Source organism: Mycetomoellerius zeteki, unplaced genomic scaffold, assembly GCF_001594055.1.
Source record: "Mycetomoellerius zeteki isolate Tzet28-1 unplaced genomic scaffold, Tzet1.0 scaffold504, whole genome shotgun sequence".
NCBI lineage: Eukaryota > Metazoa > Arthropoda > Insecta > Hymenoptera > Formicidae > Mycetomoellerius > Mycetomoellerius zeteki.
Window position 1 is genome coordinate 136,642 of NW_017257506.1, and position 25,542 is coordinate 162,183.

The window sequence follows — 25,542 nt, forward strand, 5'->3', positions numbered from 1 at the left end:
GCTGGCCGCGCGCACGGCGACGTATTGTTATTGCCGTGCCGCAGACATTAACGCGGTTTGCTTTGTTATGTCGTACCCGCGGGCGCTATTGGGCGTGGACGTGTACGGGGTGTCGTGAAAGCAAACGTGCACATGTCAAAAGAACTCAGAGATTGATTGTAGGTCATGAAACGTCACTGCTTTTTCGAGCGCGACTGGGAGTTGAAGGATACTCTTTTGGCAAGTCGTTATAAAAAATGAAAGGAACACGTAACGATTTCTATTTCGATAAATAAATGATAATTGCTTTAAATTAAGTTCTTCGAATCGATGTCGTTTTAACGGAAAAGTAATTTGATTGACCAAAGAGATATTTAGTCGTTAATTGGCCTGGTGAAATAACTGTATGTATTTTTATTACCGCGAGACCGGTTGATGATCGATATGAAACATTAAAAAATCTGTTGTAAAGTGATCATGTCAATTTCGAAAAAAAAAAAAAAATAATGAGCGTACAGATATATGATTGTATTTAAAATCGAAAATAAGAAAAATCAGTTTGGAATTTGTGGAATGTATAAATAAATTTTATGCCATGTGTTTTAAGATTTTTGATTTTCTAACATTAAATATATAGATTCGCTCCATATATTTTATAGCGTGCATAATGCATGTAATACAATGTAGTTTTAATTTCATACCATGCTATCATATCACTCCATATCATGTAGCATCACATAATATCCTCGTTTGAATATTTCAGCTACATGAATACTTGACGTTCTTATAATTATTTTATATTCATTTTGTCAGGATGAAATAAACAGTAATTTATATTAGCATTTATTTATGTATCGAACATCATATCATGAACACAAACAATGAAATTTGCGTGGAAAAAGAATATGAATTTGCAATCACATTATTTATAAATGTTACGCGACCGCATTTACATTAAAAATAATTTTATTTAATGCCTCGTCATTTAACTCTTAAACGCCATTTTGACATACCTGGCTTTTCCTCCAATACTTTTCCAATGCTTTTTTTATTGTTCATAACTTTTTTTATTAATAAAGATACATACATTTGAACTGTTATTCCTCAATATCTAGCGTTTCAATTAAAAAACAAATTTTACAATATGTTCATTTTTATGAAAGTTATAACATGGAAAAAATGATTTTGCTGAAGTATCTAAAAATTTGACTAGATATAAATCTAAAAATAATTTTGTTTAACTATCGAAATAATTATTAGTGTAGGACGTTCAAGTTAGTTGTTGAAACATCAACATTTTTTGCAGCGTTGCTCATGTATAAATTTTCTATATAATTATTTTGATGATCTCTAACAAAATTATTTTCAGATTTGTATCTAGCTGAATTTTTTGGATTTTTCAAGAAAATCGTTATTTCTGTGAAGCAATTGAATTGTGTATGCCACACCAATGTGTTGTTCCCGCAGTGAGGCGTTTAAGGGTTAATGCACCGTAGGTGAAATTCTTCACGTTTATTGCTTCGGGAAGAAGTTTAGATGGCGAAGAAGAGAAACGAGCGAGAGAAGATATTCGCTAATACTGCGGAGGCAACACCTTCGAAGAACCTTGTGCATTATGCCGGAAGGCGGTCGAATCGGCACTAGTCACGTACAGTTTTCCGCTCCTCGTTGCGGTCGTTCATACAAACAAGCGGCAGTGTACAAACCCGGTTTTATAAACCGAGTTTTCTAAATAACTAAAATCCATTAAGGGCACGCGCCTCGGCGAAACAGAATATGTGCGAGTCGCCTGCCAAGAGATGCGACGCGTGTCGAGAAACCGTACGGATCCTGCGGCATTATCGAAGCGAAAAGTTTATCTTACAAGAAGACGATAGTCGCACGAAGGAAATTCTCTATATATTTTCCACGCGAGGAAACACCTAAAGGCACGGTCACATTGTGGTAAGACATAACAAGCGAATGGTACGGGGAGAGACTACGAAACTGCAGCGAGAATTTCGATATTCTTCTTCCTTTGTTCCTTGAGATCTTGTTCGATTCTGTATCGGCTTCTCTACTGGCTTTTTAAACAGGGGCTCAAGATAAAGGAAAGCGTTGTTGAACAATCTAATGCCGTGCGATTAAGTACAAATCCTTTGTATGCACGATAATTTTCCTTTACTTATACATACGGATCATTCATGTTTAATTACTTTCATCATTTTTACGAAAATTATTATAATTATTATAAGATTCTTATATATACATTTTTACAATTTTGGATTATTTACATCTTTAGAAAATATTTATGAAGTCGTATATTAATACTAGAAGTAATAATGTTTCTTCCTCACTAAAAGGACCGAGCGAATAAATTACTCCGAAAAGAAAGAAATATAATGAAAAACCAAAAAGCTACATATTTCATCAGTAGGAAGACAGAGTTGAAAAAGTACGAAATTTGAGTAAATAAAAATTTTATCATAAAATACGATATAAGAAGTAAAATATTTAAACTTTTTGTACTTAATTTCTATAATAAAATACATATAAAATAATCCGAAAAGTAACTTACAATTAACTTATAAGTTAAAGTTCTTTCCCAACCATGTATAAAAGACAATTACTGAAAAATAAAAATATTCCAGAATCTTACCTTTTACAAAAAATATAATATTAATCTAAAAGATAAAAACGATCGATAATGACCGCTCGGTGTTTCTAGTGTTAAAAGAAAAGAAAAGGTAGAGGCCATTATTTAATCAAGTGCTCCTAATATTTCAAAGAAAAGAAATGCGCAGAACATAAATGACCTAATCGTGTGTACTAAGGGTTATCTCTCGTGCTCCGTTGGCTTTAACGCTGAAACAATTAATGCAGATTTTGTCTTAAGCTTCTCATTAACACAATTTTTCATAAAATTCCACATGTGCTGTGTGGTGATTACACGATCAATAGATGAAACCGTGTTTACGTTTGCATGTTAAGGTCTTTTCAGAATGTCCGAGCGGAGCAAAAAATCGAGATGACATCAAAGTAGCTTCAAGGTAATTATTAACACGCATTCTACAATAAGCCATTACTTATAAATCAGAAGTCAGAAGCTGGAAATTGACCAATCACAGTCGTCAATTTCCAGCTTTTAACTTCTGATTTAGCCATAAAGGTTACTTTTAGATCAGTCACGATTCATTTTGACGTTCGTAATCTTTTGTTTGAGAAGCGACATAGATCTCCAAGATGAGCATTAGAGAAACACTGATGTAAACAAAGGATCGTTTCTGCCGGTGGTGTTGATAATATCGATGAATAACGTATCAACTCTTGAGCAGTATTTACTACGCTCAGTGCCGACGTTTGTTCGTTCGTGCTCGTTTCGCGGCTGTTTGGCCTCGCGTTAGAGGCCGATCGGCACGTTTCGCGATTAATACTGCAGGATGTTGCAACACGCATCCTGCATCGTGTATCACGCACTGATTTCGATGCGACGATCGTAACGCGACAGTTGGTTACTCATTTTATTGTATTTGGCTGAAAAGGGTGTATTAATTGTAACGAAATAATTTCATATATTTGTATTACAAGAGTAAATGAAAATCAACCGAGAATTCGTTTACGGTTCGATACACTACACGCACGCAGAAAACATGTAATTCTGATAAACACGTTATGTAAGCAAAGTACATTATGTAGGTCGTATTACGAGGAGAATATATTGGTACAAGTTATTTTTTCCCCCCGTTCCGAAATACACACGGGAAGTCCGCTCAAGAAGCCCGACTTAAAATCCAATTATTTTATGCCCTAGTCTTCCTTGTACTTCTATAATGGAGAAAATTAAAACTTTTATGCTAAACTTTATTTCTACTGACTCATAATATTCCGAGAGAAGAAGAAGCGAGAAATTCCATTAAAATATTAAAGTTTTTATATAATACGTGTAAATAGATATCAGCATCATTTCGATGGGGGCGACCTGTGAGATTTATCCTAATCGTTAACGATCCCCATGTCGGCTGCGGTCTGAAATACCGTGGTGAACTGATTTATGGAGGGTCGTATAAACCGCCGAAACGTAAGGATTCAGGAATGTCGACGAGTACAGTATTAATCGGGAGCGCACACAGACGCGCGTATGCGAGGCAACGACATTAATCCGTCGCGTGCCGCATGCGAAGCGACGTCTTGGATAAGAAAAAAAGGTATATATCGCGTGCATTCATTAGCGGGCGTATTAATGCGAAAAAATTGCCGTGCCCGCCCGGGCAATCGCTTATCGCCCCCTGCGTACGTAAACGAGCTTAAACCGGCGTAATCGTTGATCGAGATCGCACGACCGCTCGACTTTCCTCGCTTCGCGATTACGCTCGTTGTTGCCAGACTTGCCGCGATTTATCGCGAGTGTATCAGTTCCGACAAAAACCGTCGCGCGTTAATGAGGTTTACAGAATTTACGGTGTCGCGTAAGAGACGTTCCGCAGAAGCCCTCAACTTTAGTATTATAACAGTGGGATCTTCAACTTTTCTATATCAGGTGTATAGTCTTGGCGAAAAGTGACTGGAAATTTGTTACTTTCCACGTAAAAAAAATGTTGTATACGTATGAAACAATTCGATAAAGTCAATATTTATATTTATAATTTTATAGCTTAAATTTTCTCTAATTAATCAAAAATTCAAATATATATTACATGTTTCGGTCTCATAAATCGAGCCTTCTTTACATATTCGAAAAAAAACTTGGATTTTATGTGCGAGTGATGTTATTGGTGAGACGCAGTCGTAGAGATGGGTAATGTTTAAGTATTTTAATTGTGTGATAACCATAATTATCTCTCTTGTATAGATTTGAAATAAGAACAGTCAGTGTGTTTGACGCATGTTTATAGCCAGCGTAATTTAAATTTTAACAAGAACAAAGGACTTTTAATTTCGAAAACAATACAGTAGAGAGTATACAGGGCATATAAGAGTCAAATATAAAGAATTATTTTAAAACATGAAAATTCAAACGAGAAATATATATAAAATTCTCTAATTAATCAAAAATATTCAAATATATATTATATGTTTCGGTCTCTCGATTGAGCCCTCTTCAGATATTCGAAAAAAACTTGTATTTTATGTGCGAATGATGTGTGTGTGTATGTGTGTGTGTGTGTTGTGTGTTACAATAATAAGAATTTTATATATATTTCTCGTTTGAATTTTCATGTTTTAAAATAATTTTTTATATTTGACTCGTATATGCCCTTTATACTCTCTATATTGTTTTTGAAATTAAGAATTCTTTGTGCCATGTTCTTGTTAAAGTTTTTAAATTTTCTCATTTTATCTTAATTATTTTTTAATATCACGTCTATTTCTTATTAAAATAATTTTTGATTTAGATTCTAAATTGCTACCAAATTTTTGCATTATATTTAAATATAATATAGAAAATTTGTAATTTTTTTTTCGTTCTTTTCATTCAGAAAATATGTTTAATGTATCCTTGACCGAAAGGATACTAATACCGTAGACGTGGATTATAAGCGATTAAAAATAAGTATATTCTAGGACGACGCGATTGGATTACCCAGACGCTTATTTTAACATTTCACAAGAACTTATCACATACATAGCTTGTTCATGAATATCTATTATAATTTCACAAATAGCTCGAAGATCGATATCAAATAATATTCATACAGTAAACTATCCGTGTTATAGAAATTGCTTGAAAACTACGTATATAATCGCCGCTGTTAATTTGTATTACTGCATATTACTATTGGGAATTATTATCTAATAACCCAGGCATTACTAAATTAGTGTACATATTTTTGGTTTGCGGTTTACACGCCCCTCGCCTTTGCGCCCAAATATCCGATAATGATTTAATGCAATTAACGCAATGAGCAAACCGTGCAAAGCGATTGCCGTTTTGTGTGACAGATTCGTTGGCGATAATTTTCTAGACGGTAGCGTGAGCAAAAGGCTTCGCACCCTTTCTCGCTCGTCCAAACCGTGTAATTCGTCATCCCGATCGCAACCGATAACGCTAATTTGTTTTCCCTGGCATTTATTATGTTTTCCGTCGCTTATTCAAATACATTCCAGCGTGTGTCTGACGTAGATGAGCATTCCAGATATTCGTAAATGTTTGAAAATCTCCGGAATTATCGTCGATCATTCGTCGTGTTTGTGCTCCTCGTAGTATCGAGCTGCTGCACCGGTTCGCCTGCAGGTCGGAATAATATTCCTAGCGGAAAATTCATCGTGATCCCTAACTCCAGCACGACGGTGGTTTCCATCGATGCGAGAAATGACTGTGAGAATTTCAGGCAACTTTGCCGCTTGGCGAGCGTGCCTCGAAATTTTCAGTGCAGGTAGGATTTTCGTTAAGGAAATCCCCGTGTAAATGAAGCACAAAGTAATTTTCACGTCATTTCTCTCTCTCTCTCTCTCTCTCTCTTTCGCATTTTGTTAATACACAGTTAAAAACTATAATTTATTTAAATCTAATGACAATTAAGGTTATCGGGATTATTAAGTAAAAGGTAGAGGAAAACCTGTATGACGCAGTTAAGTGTTGCGTGAATTATTATGTATATGTGTGTGTCAATAATTACATGTAAGTACATACAAAGTCGCAGACGTTTCGACCTTGGTTTTCTTGGTTTGGATTTATCTTAGATCTTCCATCCATTACAGTCCATACTAATCAAGTATTTAAAATAATTAAGGTCGTCACGATAAAGTAATTTTATAGAATCTATAATGTTCAAATTCTTAGACAAATTATAAATAGATGAAAGACAAGAAAGAAATGATGACAAATCGTGTTAACAGAATGTGTTAAAACTTTTATCTCGACGATTTTTATGTATTTATCTTCTATAAATTCCTCGCCAGAGATTATCGATAATGTGGAATAAAAATTAAGTTTAGATCGAATCTTCTATCCATTACAATTCAAATACCAATCAAGTGTTTGAAATACTTAAGGTCGTCGTGATAAAGTAATCTTACAAAATCTATAATATTCAAATTCGTAGACAAATAAATAGATGGAAGACGAGATATTGAAAGAGGTGATGACGAGTCATGTTAGCGGAACATGTTAAAAACTGTTTACTTTTATCTGAACAATTTTATGTGCACTTTAACTTTTTTCCGCGAAATACGCATCTTTCATCGTCACCGTAACATCACTAACATCTGACACGAAAACCGCGCTCGTACAACTGATTCGTATACGTTTTTTTTTTTCCGACGACGACGCAGACAAATTTAAAAGACGGAGGAAATATTTCTCGACTGCTCAAGCACCTTTTTGCGCGTCAGTTCTTGCGTAACGTAAGCTCAGGTGTAAAGTCGCAAAGTGACGAAACATCTTTTCTCACTTTAGAGGAGAGACGCGTATACAGATTACGTCGATTGCACGACCGGGGGAGGAGACGTTGTCGGTCGCGTCTCGACATCTGGCGCCCCCGCGATTCTCCTTTGCTCTGTCTCGCGAGTAACGATACAGCATCCAGGCGAGTTTACATCCTGAAACGTACCCTCCTCTTCTCGTTTTTCAGGGGCTCTCGTCTTGCGCATCGCGTCCTCCCCGATCTTTTGTCCGCCGGGGCCGTAAATCTGTCCGGAAAACAGTATGCCGAGCGTATATCATGCCGCCGCTTCCTTATTAGCGCAATGCACTGCCACATTGCCGAAATCGCGAACATCTTCATACCTCGTCGTTCGAGAGCGCGTCTTTTCTTTCCTCTCGCGTTGCGAGACTTAATTGGTGCACTCCGTGAGCACCGGTGCGACGCAACCGACGTCGGCGACCGCGACGTTGCGACACGTCGGTTTTCTCGGTTTTCTCCTCCGAACCGTCGCGGTTTTCGCGCGGCTCTTACCAACGTTGAAAGACGCTTTCGCCTCTCTCTCTCCGTCTGTTTTTCGCGTGATTTACTGCAACCAAACTGCGGGGTTGCGGGTCGCGCGCTGGAGGCTGACGCCGTTTTCGCGAGCTCCCGGGCGGTATTCAGAAGATAAATTTAGAGAGGGTTCCAGTATATTAAAACTCGATAGTTACATTCACTCGACGCCGGATAGAATCAAAATGGAGGAAAGGAACTTAATTCCGTCATATTTCATAGATCCGTTAAACGCCACGGGAAATGTATTTGTTTCATTCGCGTTGACGTTTACTTAATTATCGGATTTGGTAATGCAATTAATTATTAAATGTAATGTACGTACTATATAAAGAATAAAACAACTATCTGTTACGATATAGTTATAATAGTTGTGAAAACACGTTGAGTTTTCATTGCCGCGCTGATTTCATTGAAAAACAGTCCGTCATTCTTATTGAAATTTTTTTTACATCTTTCTCGTGATTTTCTAGTCAATTTAGTGCGGCAACTCTCAATGCAGGAAACGTTTCAACATTCGCCACGGTTTTAACTGGGCGACAGTAAATCACAGTAGGATTGCGTTCGAAACACGACACCACGTGGCATTCCTTCGACAACGTGTTGAATTTCACTTCCTACGCGAGACAGGCAAATTTTGAACATGAAACAGTTTCCGTTAACAAGTAGAATACGTTATACGCAAACCGAACGAAATTTCAAGCGTGAAATCATTCGTAGATTCCTGGCTAATTTTTACAGAGAATTTAACGCGATTAATATTGAAATGTAACTCTACACGAAAAAAAAATAATGTTACTAAGAAAAAAAAATCACGTACTAACATAACATTAACGGTTTAATTGAAAATAATCTTATTAATTCGTGACTGTATTAATGAAATACATACACTAATGTTCTTTTAAAATGTTAATTGTTTCGTTAATACTGTTATTAAAAATAAGGAGGATATTTTTAATTAAACTGCCGTTGGCTAATGCTGTTATACATCATTTTTTTTCTCATGTATATTTAAGAAGCTCCGGTGATTGCAATTGGAATTATCAATATCGCGAGAAACCAATAATAAGATAAGTGTGAAGCAAATAACTTATAATGTAATTTCATTCTTACAAGGCGCACAAAAGCGCAAACTCAACCGAGAAAAATACAAAGCGTTAACGCGCAAGCTCTCCTCGTATTGTGCTTTAAGCTAAATACGAAAGATATTAAACTCTTCTTCTTCCTTTTCCACGCTGGTTGGCGGATAACGCTCGTAAGATCGCTGTAAGTCACGTAAACGTCCGTTATCCGAAGTTCTATCTGCGCGTTCTTGTAGATCGCTTCCTTTATCGCCTGCCACGAGATAATGATTTCTACAACTTTTTCGCAGTTCGCTCGAGTAACACGTCGCAGAAATTGCCTTCACATCGAAATTGTTCGTGCCCAGAGGCTGCCACGATCGATGCTCACGACCGCTTTTACTTACACCAATTGACTAATCCAGTGTCCTCTTAATATTGCACTGAGTGTCGCTCGGAATATCGAGCTGTTGCTTTAAAATGATGCAACGCGTCTTGGAAATTCATACTCTCCTAGCGAAACTAGTGGGATGTTCATGTTACACGCAGACTACTAGTCACAAGTATCGAGTCACCTGAAGTTTGTGCGGTCTGATGTCAAACTAATATACTGCATGTTCCTCCTGAGATTAATTTAACATTCGTATTTCGAAAATTTTTCGGCTTCATTTTTTGACAGATTTTCAGGAACTTTAAATAAATTCCGAATATATGAATGCAAATGCGGAGGCTGCGAGTCAAATAATAATATAATTCGAACATTCCCCTATCGCATTTTTACATTAATTCCCGTAACTGTATCGTAAATTAAAATTTTTATCGGTACCGTATTTCTTCCCTGTCTCATTATCATTCTCTCCAGGGACGCGGGAGCAATTTTCTTACAGAGAATTGGACGAGGCTTCCGAAAAAACCTATTATGTACACGGCACATTGTATGTCGCCACATCTTGCATTATGCAGTATTAACAGTTTCACAATTGGCACACTGAAGAGTAAAGGTGTGCGTTGTGTATGCATATGATTGAACACCTACGAGAGATCGGTATGATTGTTGGTGTTACCTGCATGACTAAGCTGTATTTACGCAAGTCCGTATTGCGCGTAACCTCGTTATGCCACGCTGTACAGGGTGTCTCAGATTTATAGAAAAGAGAAGCAGAGTATTTGCCATTTTAATCCTTCGGAGCTGACGTCGAATCTTATTGATGGGTCTTTAATTTTACGTTAATTGAAAGGCACTAATTAACCTTCCATTGGCCATAGAATTTTTCAGTTTCAGTACAGATTTTTATATTGTTGCTGACTGTATAAAAATCTGAAAAAATTCCTGCATATTTTTGAAAGTTTTTAACAACGAGTTTTTACTGTTACAGAAGTTGGATATTTTACCTTTTTTTTTTTTAATTGTACGTTCAAAGCCAAGTTGGCCGACGAAGGGTTAATTTCAAGAAAGCAAAATGATGTAACTCGTATAAAAAGAATAAATACACTGAGAGGAAAAAAGGGTTTATTTGACTAAATTAATTTAGTTGTCTTTATTTCTTTCGTTGGAAAATATATGTACTTAAGTCAAATATGTTTGACTTAAATAAATTAATTTAGTCAAATGAATAATTTTTTTCTTAGTGTATATTTTAACAAGAATAATCCAAATTTGCAGATGTGTAACATAAAGATAATTAAATTGTTTGACACTTTTAACAAAATAATTTATAGGAAGATTTAAAGAAGTTTTACGCTTTATAGTCGTATTATTTGCGCAACGTCTTCCGCGCTTGATTCCTATTGCTCATGTTCTTTCTTAGTTCTTTTGATTTATAAGGAGTCTTGGTTAGTTTGATTTGTTATATGAAAGTAATTTATAATTGATTAGGTTCAATAGACCCACTGTCAGCGGAGGATTAACGGTAGATTTCCGAGATAATATTCCATGAGATAATAACTTAAGCAACGAACGATCAATTAAAAAGATACCGCGAGAATGGAAATAACATAACTTCCGTTTTCCTCTCTTGTTTTCTCATGTCCAGTTCAAGAGCTGTACGATAATCGTGGATCACGCGGTGTATACCAACACATATACGTAAAGTTTCCATTGAAGAGAGACACGCGGCGTTCATTCCGAGACGAGAGACGGCGAAGCCGTCCAAACGTCGCGCGAATTATCCGTTATGCATTACGTGCTGTCTTAATTACTCCCAGCCCTCAGGTGATATACGCGGCCAGCTTTGTTCATTTGTGCCGGCGCACGCAGCCATAAATATCGATTACCGGGATATAGCTTTGCGTCTATCGGGCCATTAATTTGTCGAAAGTTTGTTGTTCCGCCGCCACCGCCATCGAGCGTCACGCGCCGTGCAAATTGTTTGCAATACTCCTCGAATTCTGTGTCGCGCAGAATCTGCGCCGCGGTCATGCCGCGATATGACGCATCACAACAAGTGCGTTTGCTGCAACAACTGAACTAATAGAACGACTCGTTATAACGCCGCTGTCGCGGCCGAATTGATAAAATTTAAACGTGTCCTTTATACCAACTGACGGCGAAGAATGGTAATAGAGAACGTAACTGTTATTTGATATTATTTTTTATTATACACCGATTTTGCTGAAGTGTTTAAAAATTTAGCTAGATTTAGATCTAAAAATAATTTTGTTAGACTGTAAAAATAATATTGGACTGAAAAAAATTTCTGGTTGAAAATGGACAAATCAGAATTTTCTGGTTAAATTTATTATAATTCTAGTTGAGATAACTGGAATTTTGGTTGATACAATATTTCTGGTAAAATCTACTAAAATTCTTATTTTTACTAAAATAATTATATTAATCAGAATTCTAATGTACTCAACTGGAATTCTAGTCGATTTAACCAGAAAATTCTGATTCGTTCGTTTTCCACCAGAATTACTATTTAATCCAACCATTTTTCTCAGTGTGATGACAATACTGTAAAAAGTTTTAACAATATAGCAATTAATTGAAGCATCCTGTATAATTATTTTGATAGTCCGACAAAATTATTTCCGACCTGCATCTAGCTAAATTTTTAGATACTGCAACAAAACTGTTCTTTTTTGTGTATATCACTTTAAATATAAAAAGTGCACTTAAATATAAAAGTGCGCACTAGTTCAGCTATAAAAGACAGACCTATTACTTGACATTTGACGCACGGTAAAAGACAATTCTTTTACGTTTACGCGCGGAACGCTAATAATATTGCTGTACATAAAACTTACTGTAGCAAGGGATACTCTTGCAGGAATTGGATGAACAATACATGGTATAAGGCGTATAGTTCGTCATACTTTCGAGAGTAGCAAGACAAACGCGTCTTTGGGCGAATCGAGGAGCAACATGCGATCGTTTCCTCATGGTTAAGCATTCATTACGGGAGAAAGTTTTAGTAAAGGAGACGCCTGCGGAAGGGGGCAAAACCTTAATTTAGATCCGCCGTCGCGCAATTGACAAAAAGGCGGGAAGCCGCGGAGTAAAACTACAAAGGGATGATAACGAGAAGGGCGATTCCGGGGAGACAGAACGAAGAAAGGACCGCGATGGGATCGAGGGGTAGCGCGGAAGGGAAGGCGAAAGAAGCGCACGACAATAAGATATATTATAGGGGTTGGCGCCGGGGTTCCATTCACCCCGTTTCTCGCAGCACGCATAATCGCGGCATAAGCAGAAACCTCGGCGAATATACGGGATTTTGTGAGATTATACCTATCCACAATTTTTTCTTAGAGTTTAGCCTGAAAATATGGTAGTACTGGGACAACGTTGTATTTCGAAGAATTTCATGTAAATTTCTCTCATTCATTAATAAAACCACAATAAAATATATAATAGGTGATTTAATTAATTTTACCGAAGTCGTGCACGGTAAAAATCTTTAAAATATTGTATTGTACTACAACTACCATATTTTCAGGATAAATTTTAAGAGACTATTCTGTCCGTGCAGTCACAAACATCAATAATAATTTAAAGAATTTAAAACGATCGGAAGTAGACAGTTTTCATAGAAATAAAAAATTCGCGAAATTTCTGTTTGCAATGATGTCAAATGCACCGATAGATATTCAATTGCGAGCTTCAAACCGCGCTGATGTTTAATATTGATGACGCAAGTTTTGCTGTGGGAATAAACGATTAAAAGGATCGATATAACTGCGACTACGAGAACGAAATGACGAATGGTAAAAGCGTCGATATCCTTTGTAAGTTTTTGCTCTACTTCTTAGATCGATTCTGGTACGGTAAAAAAGATTAATGCGCCATTTTTAAATGGCCATATCTTGTCGCGAAGAAATCGGTGCACGCAACGCGTAGCGCACGCGAAAAGCTTGAGTGAGTACTTTCGACGAAACTTGGTTAGAAATGGATTTAAGCAAAAAGTAAGAGTCTCTTTGAAGGAAATGTAGAACAGAGCGGAATAACTTGGCGAAGAAAGTTGATTTTGTCAGGCAACATAACTCACTCGTTCGTGGAGCACACAACGTAACGGTAAAGTCGTTTTGAAAGCGTCTTACGATGACAAATCATAGCAACACTTGTGACATATCGACGCGATATTTGCAAGAGAGAGAGAGAGAGAGAGAGGAGAAGCGAGATATAGAAATCATATAAAGGCATAATTTCCTGAAAAGCTTGGCAAAGCATCGATATGGAAGGAAACGAAAAACCAGTTATGCCATCTGGGCCGCCGCGCGAAAAAGTCTCATTTTTTCGCAAACACGAACCATTAGACATTTATATCAATTCGAAACGTTTTTGCCTCGATATTCTAAATCATATTGATCTTTCCAAGAACAATGTTAAATCCGAAAGATGATTAAATTTTGCAGAACTTCCTCTCTTGATCTTTCATATCCTATCCAACTTCCTTCATTTTTCTTCCTCAGCTTTCACAACTTTTAAAAATCCAAGGAAAAATTGCCGATACCGTTAAACGGGTTTAACGTTGCCTTAGTGATCAAACGCTGTTCCAATAATAATCCATTACTGCCTAATAATCAAAACTACGACGTTCTATTATATTTTGAAAATCGAGTAGCGTTATTTCAAGCTACAACGTTTATACGACAGTGATGTAATATTATTTCTATGTAAAGAGCAAAAAAATTGAGCATGATTTGCCACTTTTAGTGTCACATTATTGACTGCCGTGCAGATAATAATGAGACTGAATTTTTTTTTCTTTTGTCATGAGACGTAAAGATTTGAAAGGATTTTTTATAGCTCGAAGCTTCGCTTCGGTGATTGTTCGCGATAAATTTGTGAAGATATATCTCCCTTTGAACGCGATTAAAAATCGCCAACTGTTAGAATTTATTCACGTGTTAAAATGTAATATCGTAATGGGGCGTTTTCGAGGAAGCCATGAGTTAGGATTTCAGAACGAACATCAGCCACGAATCAGGATTCCGGAACGAACATCAGCAAGGAGTGAGGAGGAAGAAAAGTTTTGTGGGAACGAGGTGCGAAGATCGAGGTAAAATAATAGGACAATGCACTCCGGCGACGAAGGATATATGAACGAATTCGCCGGCAAACGAACGGATAGGTGGACAGGTAAATGAACGAATGAACGCTGGATCAAATGGCTCGTAGACAAATAAATCGAAAAGAGGAAAGATAAACGTCGCTGCGCGAAATACGAGCGGGGGAGAAAGGGGAGGCAGGATGCTCCGACATTCCCAAACACAAAATGGCGCTTGGCGGAAGAGGACGATCCTCAATAGCGTTGACGAGTCGAGTCGACCGGCGGTTTTACCGTTACGCGACCCAATGACGAGAGATACGTTCGCCGACGAGAAACGTGGCTGCTTCCACCATTCGATGGTGCCTCGTGGCTGACAGTACGGTATAATGCGGACGTGTGCTCCGCGAATATTACCGCACGACGAAGTAGGTTCCACTTCGCACCTGAGAAGTCGTAAAAGGTCAAGAGATTTATTTCACTGAACGGTGAATTCGTCGAGAGAAATTTCTGATATAAAAATTTTTCCTAAAGATTCGTGGAAGAGAATTTAAATCTCCGTTACTCGCTCTCTTTCGCTCGACAATAAAATGACAAAATAAGATTGAGTTTATTAGATATATCTTTGTCTCTTTACTTTGAGACTGTACCTGGAGAAATTTTTATTTCTCGATCTTAGCGTTACTTTGTAATTCTGAAAACGCGTATTTCAGTGTTCCCATTTCGTTCGTTTATTAGCATCGATGTATTGAGTATTCTGTATTTTTATTCATGGGTGAATCCGAAAATTCTAGCTTGAATGATTAAGCTCGTGGGTGACGGGGCAGGGTAAGTCCGACAGGCAGATGTACAGACGAACCCCAACTGGCTCATAGAGTTATCTTTGAATATACGAAACCGTGAATATACGAAACAAGACACACACCGCAACATACGTCATAAGCTTCATTGTTGAATATCGTGAATTTCCTCTATGGGAGCAGTCGAATGAACAACATTCGTCACTTCCACTGAAACTTCGCCGTATGTCCCTTTTTCTTGTCGTACAAAGCCTGTGGTATACAGAAAAACTTAAACAGTAAGATATAAACAAATAGCTTGTTTTAGCGCCGAAACATTATATCGTGTCTCCTGCAGATAAGCAAATCAATATTTTGATACTACCTATTATTATGTTATTATTATATTCTCTACTATGATTGGTCGATTCGCTTATTACTTTTACACGGAAAGAACTAAGGTACTTATCTGCAAATTTAGCAGCTGATATTTTAGCAACGAGTTTCAGCGTCCTATATAATTGTTTTGATGGTCCAAACAAAATTATTTTCAAATTTTAGATACAAATTTGGACCATCAAAACAATTATATAGGACGCTCAACGTTGCTAGAATATCAAAACTTTTTACAGCATTATTTATTATACTTGAGATTCTTATGTAATTATTTCGATGATCCAAACAACATTATTTTCAAATATGTATACGTAATTACATTTTTAGATACTTCAGCAAAACCGTTCTTTTCCTGTACGTCTCGCTGTCTTACGTTTTTTCTGTGTATCATAGGTTTAAATGTCGAGTATAAATACATCGATTTATAAAAGGTGTTTAGTTAATTTTGTGGTTAACGGTGACTAACATCAGAAATTCATCATAAATATCGCGACGTTTGGTGGTCGCGACAGTGCGGTACTATTAGTTTTCAACGTCACCGCGCTGTGGTATTCGATTTTCGCAATGATTTGTGTCGACATTCGATGTTACGTTACGATAGGGAAACGTTATGATGCTGTGTCATGTGTGAAAATCGATTTTTATAATGATAAAACCGTCTGTATAACGTACGAAAAAATTATTGATATATCAGGAATATTTTAAATAATACGCATTCTCTCTCGATTAATTTTTTTGTCGACCGATTCAGAGACTATATTTCCACGAACAAATTGATAATACATAAGGAAAAAATGCATGATTTTATTTAAATTGGTTAATTGTACCATTAAATATTTATGGAAATGTTTGAAATGACCTTTCGGGTCGTTTAAAATAATTACGAATGGAATCATCAATGACATTTTTGAAACAACATCCTTTTTATTTTACGTCATTGTTCTCAATGATTAAATTTTTTAATTAAAACGAAATTCTACATATGCTTTCTTTTTAATTTATATAAAATATTACCGAAAATTCATATTCGGTAATTTTTGCCATTTACATCCACTGAATAAACGTAACGATGCGATGGAGAAGTGGATGGGAATGACGTGTTGTTTCTACCGCTTGGAAAACACACAAACAGCGTTGGAATGCTGATATTTTTTTTTTAATTTCTTCTGTAAAGATATAACAATCAAACTTCAACTTGCAAATACTTACGCACACGAAACAAACGTTATTTCAAAATAGGAGAAACGTTTAATAACTATTTGCACTGTTAAATTCACGTTTTGTAAAAATAAAAAAAACTTTTTTTTCTATGGTCACCGCTTTTGTATTATGATATTTTTCATCCTTTATTACAACATTGCAAATGTAACGCATATTGGTTATTCGTGTGTAAAAGCTTCATACGTAATAGATTTTTTATGAAATATATTTTAGTGCGTGAAATTTTAGAGAGAAAGAGAGAAATGGAACGAAAGAGAGAGAGAGAGAGAGAGAGAGAAACACAGAAACGAGCTCGTTCAATGCTCGTTGTCGAAGCACACGTTACAATGATGCTTCTCTATAGACACGTGCAGGGATTAAAGTTGAACGTATGCTATTGCAAATAGACGTGTTAATACCAAGTATTTTGAAGTTAAAAAAATTTTCTCAACCTTTCCGCGTTTCCGAAATTAATCTTTATCGTCATTCTTTGTTTTTCTTGTCATTCTTTGTTTTCCTCGTCATTCTTTTAATTAGGTAGTTTACGACGAAAACACGCGAGCGAAGGTAAACCAATTTCTCTGGAGAATTCCAACGTCCCGGATATTCTCTAACGGTACTGCTGCCGTCGTCGTAAAGACAGGAATTCACGCAGCTTGCAGTGCGACTAACCGTAGCTGGCGACGAATCGTTTTCGCCAGTTCATTATTTCGTAAATTCGCGACACGGCGCGAATGTCTGACGTCTTTCGGCGTCGCTAAATGCCAGCGTATCATTCTCTCACTTGCTTTAGTCATGCTCGGTACGCACGGGCTCGTCAACAATCAGTATTGTCAACGCTGGCGAAACGGCACGCAGCTTGGCATTAATTGCGTAAAGGGTGAACTCTCGGTGGGGGAGGCGGGAGAGTCGGTGAACCCAAAAACTAGGTTGATTCCTGACAGGCAATTTGTATTGCCATTATCACGGTCCCACGTAGTAGCGTTCGAACGCTGCTGCTCGCGCTCGCGAATTTATTCCATCTTAATGGAAAATGTGTGTACGAGCGAGGGTGTAAAGCACGACGATGAGAGGCCGATCGATTCTTACACATCCAGCGTCTCTCTTGCGGTCGATTTCCTCATCGGGTCACCGGGTTATCGGGTTACCACGACGCGGATCGATCGTCCGTTAATGCTGTCACCGCCTACAGTTATAATGCATAAAATATATTATGTATAAAGCGTACGTTAAAGAAAGATACACATTCATTTTTTTTTCTCGTTGAAAGTCTCGTTTTTGAAATACTAGTCGGTTTCGATGTGCCTGTTGTTGCTTTAACAAACAACAAACTCTTTTTGTTTCAGCACCTATCGGAGCGTACACCGACGAGACACAGATGGACACACATGAGGGCTCGACGGTGCAGTTGCAGTGCCGGTTCCCACCACCGCGGGAAAACGTCACGTGCTTTTGGCTAACCCACACGAATAACAACCTCGACAACGCGGCGATCGAGAACCGCTCGCTGTCGCCGAACTACAAGGTTTTCATGAACTTGCAGGAGGGTCGTTACGACCTGCAGATCAGGAACGTGTCCTACGAGCGCGACAACGGCAAGTATGAATGCAGGGTGAAGGTCAGTAGTACCGGCGTCGACCTCCACAGGAAGTACATTACCCTGACGGTGCTGAGAGCACCGGGTCAGCCGATGATATCGCCGACCTCCGCATTGGCCACGGAAGGCAAGATACTGGAGCTGGCGTGCAACACCACCGGTGGCAGCCCCGAGCCAGAAGTGAGATGGTACCGTGGCAGCAATACCACCCTCCTGCACACCGGCAAGACTCTGATAATCCAGCCTACGCGGGAGGATGATCGGGCAGTTTTCCGGTGCGTCGTGAGAAATCGAGCGATGCGCGAGGGTGAGACCCTGAACGCCTCGGTGACGCTCGACGTCAACTACTTCCCACGCGTCTCCGTTGGCCCAGAAAATCCGCTCAAGGTCGAGGTGAACGGCACCGCGATCCTCAAATGCCACGTAGATTCGAAGCCGAGGGTCAGCATGATACGCTGGTGGCGGGGCGGTGCTACGGGCGGGGCCTACGTCGCCACTAACTTCGAGCATGTGATACCTAAGGTGACGCTACAGGACTTTGGCACGTACAGCTGCCAGGCTGACAATGGGCTCGGTAGGTTCGTCGAGGCCCCTTTGATCCTGGACGTGCTCTATCCACCCACAGTGTCCATCGAGGGTGATACTGTCAGAGTAGCTGATGTGGAGGACAGTATAACCGTCCACTGCAACGTGTCTGCCAATCCGATGCCGTCCGTGATCGAATGGCTGCGGGATGGCCGACCAGAATTTAGGCAACCAGGTTCAATTCTGCGATTGACCCGTGTCACTTCGGAACACGCTGGTAACTATACCTGTCGCGCGGTGAACACGATTTATCCAACCGGCGGTGAACGCAGGAACCATTCAGCCTTTTCCACCGTTACGATCCGTGTGCGGCACAAACCCGGCCCGGCTAGAGTGACTCCGGATTCACCGGTCGCCGTCGAGGGTTCGCGGGTGATACTCACGTGCATGGCCAGTCCGGCTGGTTACCCCGAGCCGCAGTACAAATGGTGGAAGGTAGGCGAGGGTGGCTCGATTCAGGTGCCAGCACCATCCGGCCCGAAATACGAGATCGACTCGGTGCACCTCGGTAGCGAGGGCACCTACAAATGCTACGCCATCAACGAGATCGGCATCGGTGAGGCCGCGTCGGTAAATCTTACTGTTCACCAACCGCCGAAGATACTCACCAAGCTGCAGCCCCATGTCACGAGAAAGTAAGTAAAAAGGATCGTTTAGAATTTTTTCAATACAAGTAAAACACCTATGTGAGTCTCTGTAGTTGAAAAGCTACAATTCGTCACTAATTAGATTTTACTTAAAACCTAAACTACGAAGTTAAAGTAAACATTTTAACTCTGGATTAGAGTCCTCTTGAGTGTAGAAGTACAAACTACCATAGAATTTTCCTTTAAAAAAATCTCACTTTTCGAATCAATAAAAAATTTAATTTTTATTGAAAAAAATATTGCTGCATATTGCGACATGAATAATTATTGTTTGATTTTCAAACATTCCGACTCTTAAGCTTTTGAAAAACTTGAAAAGATTATTCTCTGAAATGAAGATTTTTATAAACATGTTTTTGCTACGCACTTTGGATGTTTCATTCTACATGCAACGAGAAATAACAATTTATTTTCCTGAACACAATTTGCTTTTTGCAAGACCGTGACGTATTTTCTTTATCCACTTTGTCCTTTAATCTTCAAGTCGTACAATAAATGTCGTTGATGCAATTGTAGAAAGTCTGTGGACTTTACGTTTCTTCTACTTACGCTTTTTTCTACATACTTCTTTCATGAACTATGTGCCACTCGGCGAAGTATAGTAAAGTCGTTTTGCAGGTAAAACAAGATATATCTTCCGTTCTAATAATCTAACGTTTTCTTGCTTATCGCAGAGTCGGCGAGTCGTCGTTCCAAGTATCCTGCGTAGCGCAGGGCAAACCGCGGCCTAGCGTGCGCTGGCTGAAGGACGATCAAGAATTAACGGCCGACGAGAGGCTCTACAAAGTAATTACGACGGCGTCGGAGGGCCATGGTAACGTAATAACCGTAAATTCCACGTTGAGTTTTCTGGGTCATGCTCGTCCGCAGACCGATGAAATCGTGGCGGGCGATCGCGGTAAATACACCTGCGTCTTTGTGAACGAGGTGAAGAAAGTCGAGTCTACGATGATGCTCAAGGTAGAGCACGAGCCCATAGTTCTCCATCAGCACGGCAAAGTGGCTTACAATCTCCGAGAGACCGCCGAGGTTGCCTGCAAGGTTCAAGCATGGCCAAAGCCCGAATTCCAGTGGAGTTTCGGTACCAACGCCGCGACTCTTCAGGGTTCCTCCAGCGACGGTCACTACGAGATTACTACCACTAGCGATAACTACGATGCGTATACATCCGTCCTAAGAATGACCAACATCCGCGAGTCCGATTACGGTGACTATACTTGCCGCGCCGCCAATGCTCAAGGCAGTGTCACGTCCACTATCAGATTGCAGCCTAAGGGAGCGCCAGAGAAACCAATCAACATCACCGCCATGGAGATCGGACCCACATACGTCACCCTTTTGTGGCAACTGGGTTTCGACGGTGGCCTGCCCATCACAAAGTACTTTGTTTCGTATAGAAGAGTGGCCGGTGGTGACGAAATAGTCGCACCAGACTGTGCGCCTCCTCGAGGACCGATCGGTCAATGGCTCGAGCTCGATTGTCGGCGATCGAACCCGTGCAACGTGTCCAATCTGGAGCAACATCAAACTTATACCTTCAAGGTGAAAGTCTATAACACCAAGAACCATTCCGATTATTCCGATGAAGTAACCGCCACCACGGCGGTAGCCAAAATACCCACACCGCTTAGAGTTAGCTTTGATCCGGAAAGTAGTACGCTTGCTATTAACGTGGGTGCCACATGTTTGGCGTTGGTAGCATCTATCGAGAAGTTTGACGGAGGCTCGGATAGTTCATGGCGTATCGTCGACGAGTGGCCCCTCGAAGTTCTCGGAAGTGCGCCTACTCAAAGAGAGGGAGTATTGGACGATCCCGAAGCGGCCGACTCGGAACCTCGACTGAGAGTTCGATTGTGTCTCAAAGCCGATCGGCAGAAATGTGGCGAATATGCTGAAGCCGAAAGTAAGTATTCTATTATTGTACAAGATAATTAAAGAGAAAAGAATTAATATTCATAAATTTATTTCAAAACTTATATAGTTTCTTAATTATTAGAAAATTGCATTGTTAATAAATTTTAGGATATAATAATTGATTTACATCAATGTTATATATTGATCAATTAAAATAATAATATTAATAAACTTAATAGAGTTAAGATCTCATCACATTAATTTCTTGAAAAAAATTATCTAATAACAAATAAAAATATATTTTAAGAAGTGTGCTAATACTAATTTAAGCCACGTTGAATAATTTCTACTGATGGAAGTTTCCATTAGACGAAGAATATTTTTCTTTTCGCAGTTTATACAAAATACAAACTTTTTAAATAATAAATTTTGAAAGCAGTTACATTTTTCAATTTAATGGACGTTTGCGCCAGTTTAACAGTTATATTTTCTCTAGCTTATTAATAATACAAAAATATTTTAAAAGTTAACAAGCCGTGTGTTTTAAAACGATAATAATTGAAACAAACAATTTCCATTATTTATTTTGTATAACACTAGAAAAATGTTGGATCGTTAAGAAATTTGGAACGGATTTATTTTAGAAATTTATATGTATTTTTGTCGAGAATTTTCGCTTATTCAAACATTCTTTTCTCGCAGTTGGACCATCCTACATTGCACAAGCTGGTTCTCTCGGAACGCCGACTTTAATCGCTCTGATAGTGAGCGGAGCAGTTTTTCTACTGTTCGCGGCCCTGTTGTTATTGTTTTGCCGATGCCGACGGAAACACGCGACGAAGGCGAAAGATTATGAAATGGACACGAACGCGTAAGTATTCGAAACTAATGCTCGTTGTAAGTGGAGAATAACTTAGACTAGGCAGTATGTCGCATCGCGTGGCTCGAGTGTGAAAAAAGGCAAGGCTCATAGAATTCTTTCCTTTATTTTGTAGCGTCCGGCCGAGCCTCGTAGCAGGTAATGGCCAGCAAAGCCAACCACCGCCACCGTATTATGCCGAGAACAAAGCGCTGGAACACAGCCTGGATCACGCCTTGGCTTTGGAAGATTCAAAGACGCCCGCTTATTCACAGTCTGGATACGGTTATCATCAACCCAATCACAATATCAACGGTAAATGTTGCAGAAAATAGTTTTCCCGCAAAAAATTTTTACGTTTGTAAAAACCTGTTAAAGGATGCTTTCCACAAGTATTGTTCTGCCTTTGTTACTTATGAAATACCAAGAAAGGTAGAACGATGTTTGTTTTGACTTGTGTCACTAAATGGAAAACCTCCAAAGTGTGTGCAAAAAAAAGACATAATACACATGTTTTCCTTTGATTTTTCCCCAGGTGTAAACATGGGCTACATGGACAACAGTTATTCGAATTCCAACAACGGCGGTTCCGTCAATTCGCAGGACTCCATATGGCAGATGAAATCCGCCGCTGCAAACGGCGTTAACCAGCCGTACGACCTTGCTGGATATGGTACCACGGAGTCCGATTACCCCACGCACCCTCATTATCTCCCGCAGCGAGAGGATTACAGGGAGAGCCATAATCTGAGTCGGCAGCAGTTCTGCACGGAGCCCTTCGCCACCGTCGTCAAGTCTCAGAAACACGTCGGTCGGTATTAGCCTTACGATCGTTTCACGTGACTCCCTCGTCCAGTTCGCCTAGCTTCTAATGACAGTCCCTATATTGCCGGTGTGCGTGCTAGGTTGCAGCGTTATAGATTATATCGTACGTTACATCGATCTTCTGCGGCTACACTACATTGTTTCGCGGTGCCTCCTCCACCTTCGGAGAGGCCTCGTTTCGTCCTTCCTCTTTCCCCGTTGCCCTCTTCTTCCGCAATCTCGTAATTCTACCTTCATATTAATCGTCTGCTATATCTCCGTACAGATTCGCCTTACGACGTGTCAGGTTTGCCGTACCAGGAGAATTACGACGAGGACACGAAGCCGCCGCAGCAGCCCAGCCTCTCGTACGACGAGAGCCTCGAGTCCGGCTATTCAACGCCGAACAGGCGTAGAATCATTCGGGAAATAATCGTTTGAGACCTGCCTACCGGCTCACGAGCCGGAAACACGCGTACCACCTGGCTATAGCAGAAGGCCCCCGTTTGCCATACGGTAACGCAACATCGTCCGCATCATCTCTATCACCGCCATCGCCATCGTCACCGTATGGAGATTGTCCTTGAGAATCCTTCCGCGCCGCCGATCGCGACGGCCGCGACGGCGACTTCGCAACTGGGTCTTCCGACGCACCACTTTCCGCATCGCGCAGCGTACGACGTAGGTTTAGGACATAGCCCGTCGTTGTTGCCCGCAGAGGACTATTACGCGAGGAATCGTCACGCGTTAACATCGTATAGCGGTCTAGACGGCGCACCGGCTTCGGTGACAGTCCGGCGAATCGACAAATCCGGATTGCTGGAGATCGCGGAGACGGATCCCGTCACGTATCCGCGTCCTTGCGTGCTCACTGGTGCGGAGGACGTGACAGCGCGCGGCCTATCGTTACGAGTCGATCGCTCGGGGCTTTTGGAGGCTGTTCCCGAAGCTGCCGATCAACCGGAGGAACACAACGGTGGCATGACGACGAAGCTGCTCGACGAGGCCGCAGGGGTGTCGCGAGGAGAAACGTTAAAGGTGGATGCCGATGTGAATCCTTGCGTGTTCGAAGATGGTTGTCTGCTGGAACGACCATCATCCTTGGAGGGACAAGCCTGTCCGGACGAGGTCGATGCGAGAGCCCGTTCTGCGGATTTCAAGGTGCTAAGTGGAAGCCCGCGAACTCAGCTCGACGTTTCCAAAGCCACGGAGAGGCTACCGCACTTGGCGTTCTCGCCCGGTCCTTCCTTACGTCATTTCCGAAACGATCCTTCGAAAAGGTCTCCGTTGACGACTCGTGACGTGGATTCGGCCCGCGATCTACGGAATCAAAGATCTCCGGATTTTGCCGCGACGTACACTGCCGCTGGTTCCGCTTCCAAAAAACCTGCCGATCCGCAGAGTCCAATTACACGCGAACGATCGCAGGTAGGATGCACAAAGAGCAACGTTGATCCAGCGTCAATCGACTCGGATGTTCCGGCGGTCAATACGATCAAAACATCTCACGAATCGTTGCTCGCGAGAGGAAGCGCGGTACAAAAGGACGATCCACCAGGAGAGGAGAGAGCCGAGGCGGAAGGATGCGAGCACACGACCGTCGAGAGTCTCGAAAAGGACGAGGTATCGTTCAAAGGGTCCAACAAACTTCTCGACAGTGACAATGTCCAGACGCTCAGAGTGATCATTCTGTCGGAACAATTGTGAAAGTGACCGTACTCGAGTGCAATGATTACATGCAGTGATATCATTATATGCGCGAGTGCTGCTGAATGAGCCAAGATTATTGGAGGACACCAGGGATATGGTCTCTACGAGGGAATTTACCAACTATCGACAAGGAGGGCAGTGTATCCTCGCCGTCTTTCCTCGTTCATTTAATTTATCAACTTTTGTCAACATCTGACTCTAAACAATTAAGACTGTCTACGAAATTTATTGTTTAAATTGTGTATTTTTGTTGAACATTAATCGCTATTTCGAACATTATGCGAAAAGTCGAATTTTGTCATTTAAAATTCATGTTCAGGCTCGTCTATTTAACTGTTCGAGATTGATTATTTTCTCGCTAAACGCTTTGAATTCGGCAATTTTATCAATATTTTACAATGTTGTTGATTCAGACAATTAACTGCCATTCCGAATTCAATGCGTTAATTGTTATCCGTTTAATTAGTCAATCTCGACGCGGCCCACGAGAACATTATCACAGAATGTTATTTTATAAAATGTTCACGATTACGTTGATTGCGGATATTTCTTTCTGTATTTTTATAGAAGACGCGCGGAACTTCTCGTGAGACTGCGTCCACGAGCGTTCTCCGAATACGATGTTAAAGTATCGGGACACATCAATTTCCGGCCGCTCACGCGAGAAAAGACGTCGTAAGTATAAAC

The 25,542-nt window shown here is 40.1% G+C and overlaps 1 protein-coding gene across 1 annotated transcript in view; it reads left to right on the forward strand.

Moving 5' to 3' along the window:
- Positions 1 to 23,593, forward strand: part of ed (hemicentin protein echinoid) — a 31,624-nt gene extending 8,031 nt beyond the window's left edge. The window contains exons 2-7 of the mRNA XM_018455692.1: positions 18,146 to 19,616; positions 20,303 to 21,531; positions 22,185 to 22,353; positions 22,478 to 22,656; positions 22,877 to 23,152; positions 23,432 to 23,593. Coding sequence (XP_018311194.1) covers positions 18,146 to 19,616; positions 20,303 to 21,531; positions 22,185 to 22,353; positions 22,478 to 22,656; positions 22,877 to 23,152; positions 23,432 to 23,586 — 3,479 coding nt within the window. The 3' untranslated portion in view covers positions 23,587 to 23,593. The remainder of the gene's footprint in view (positions 1 to 18,145; positions 19,617 to 20,302; positions 21,532 to 22,184; positions 22,354 to 22,477; positions 22,657 to 22,876; positions 23,153 to 23,431) is intronic.
- Positions 23,594 to 25,542: the final 1,949 nt, after the last annotated feature.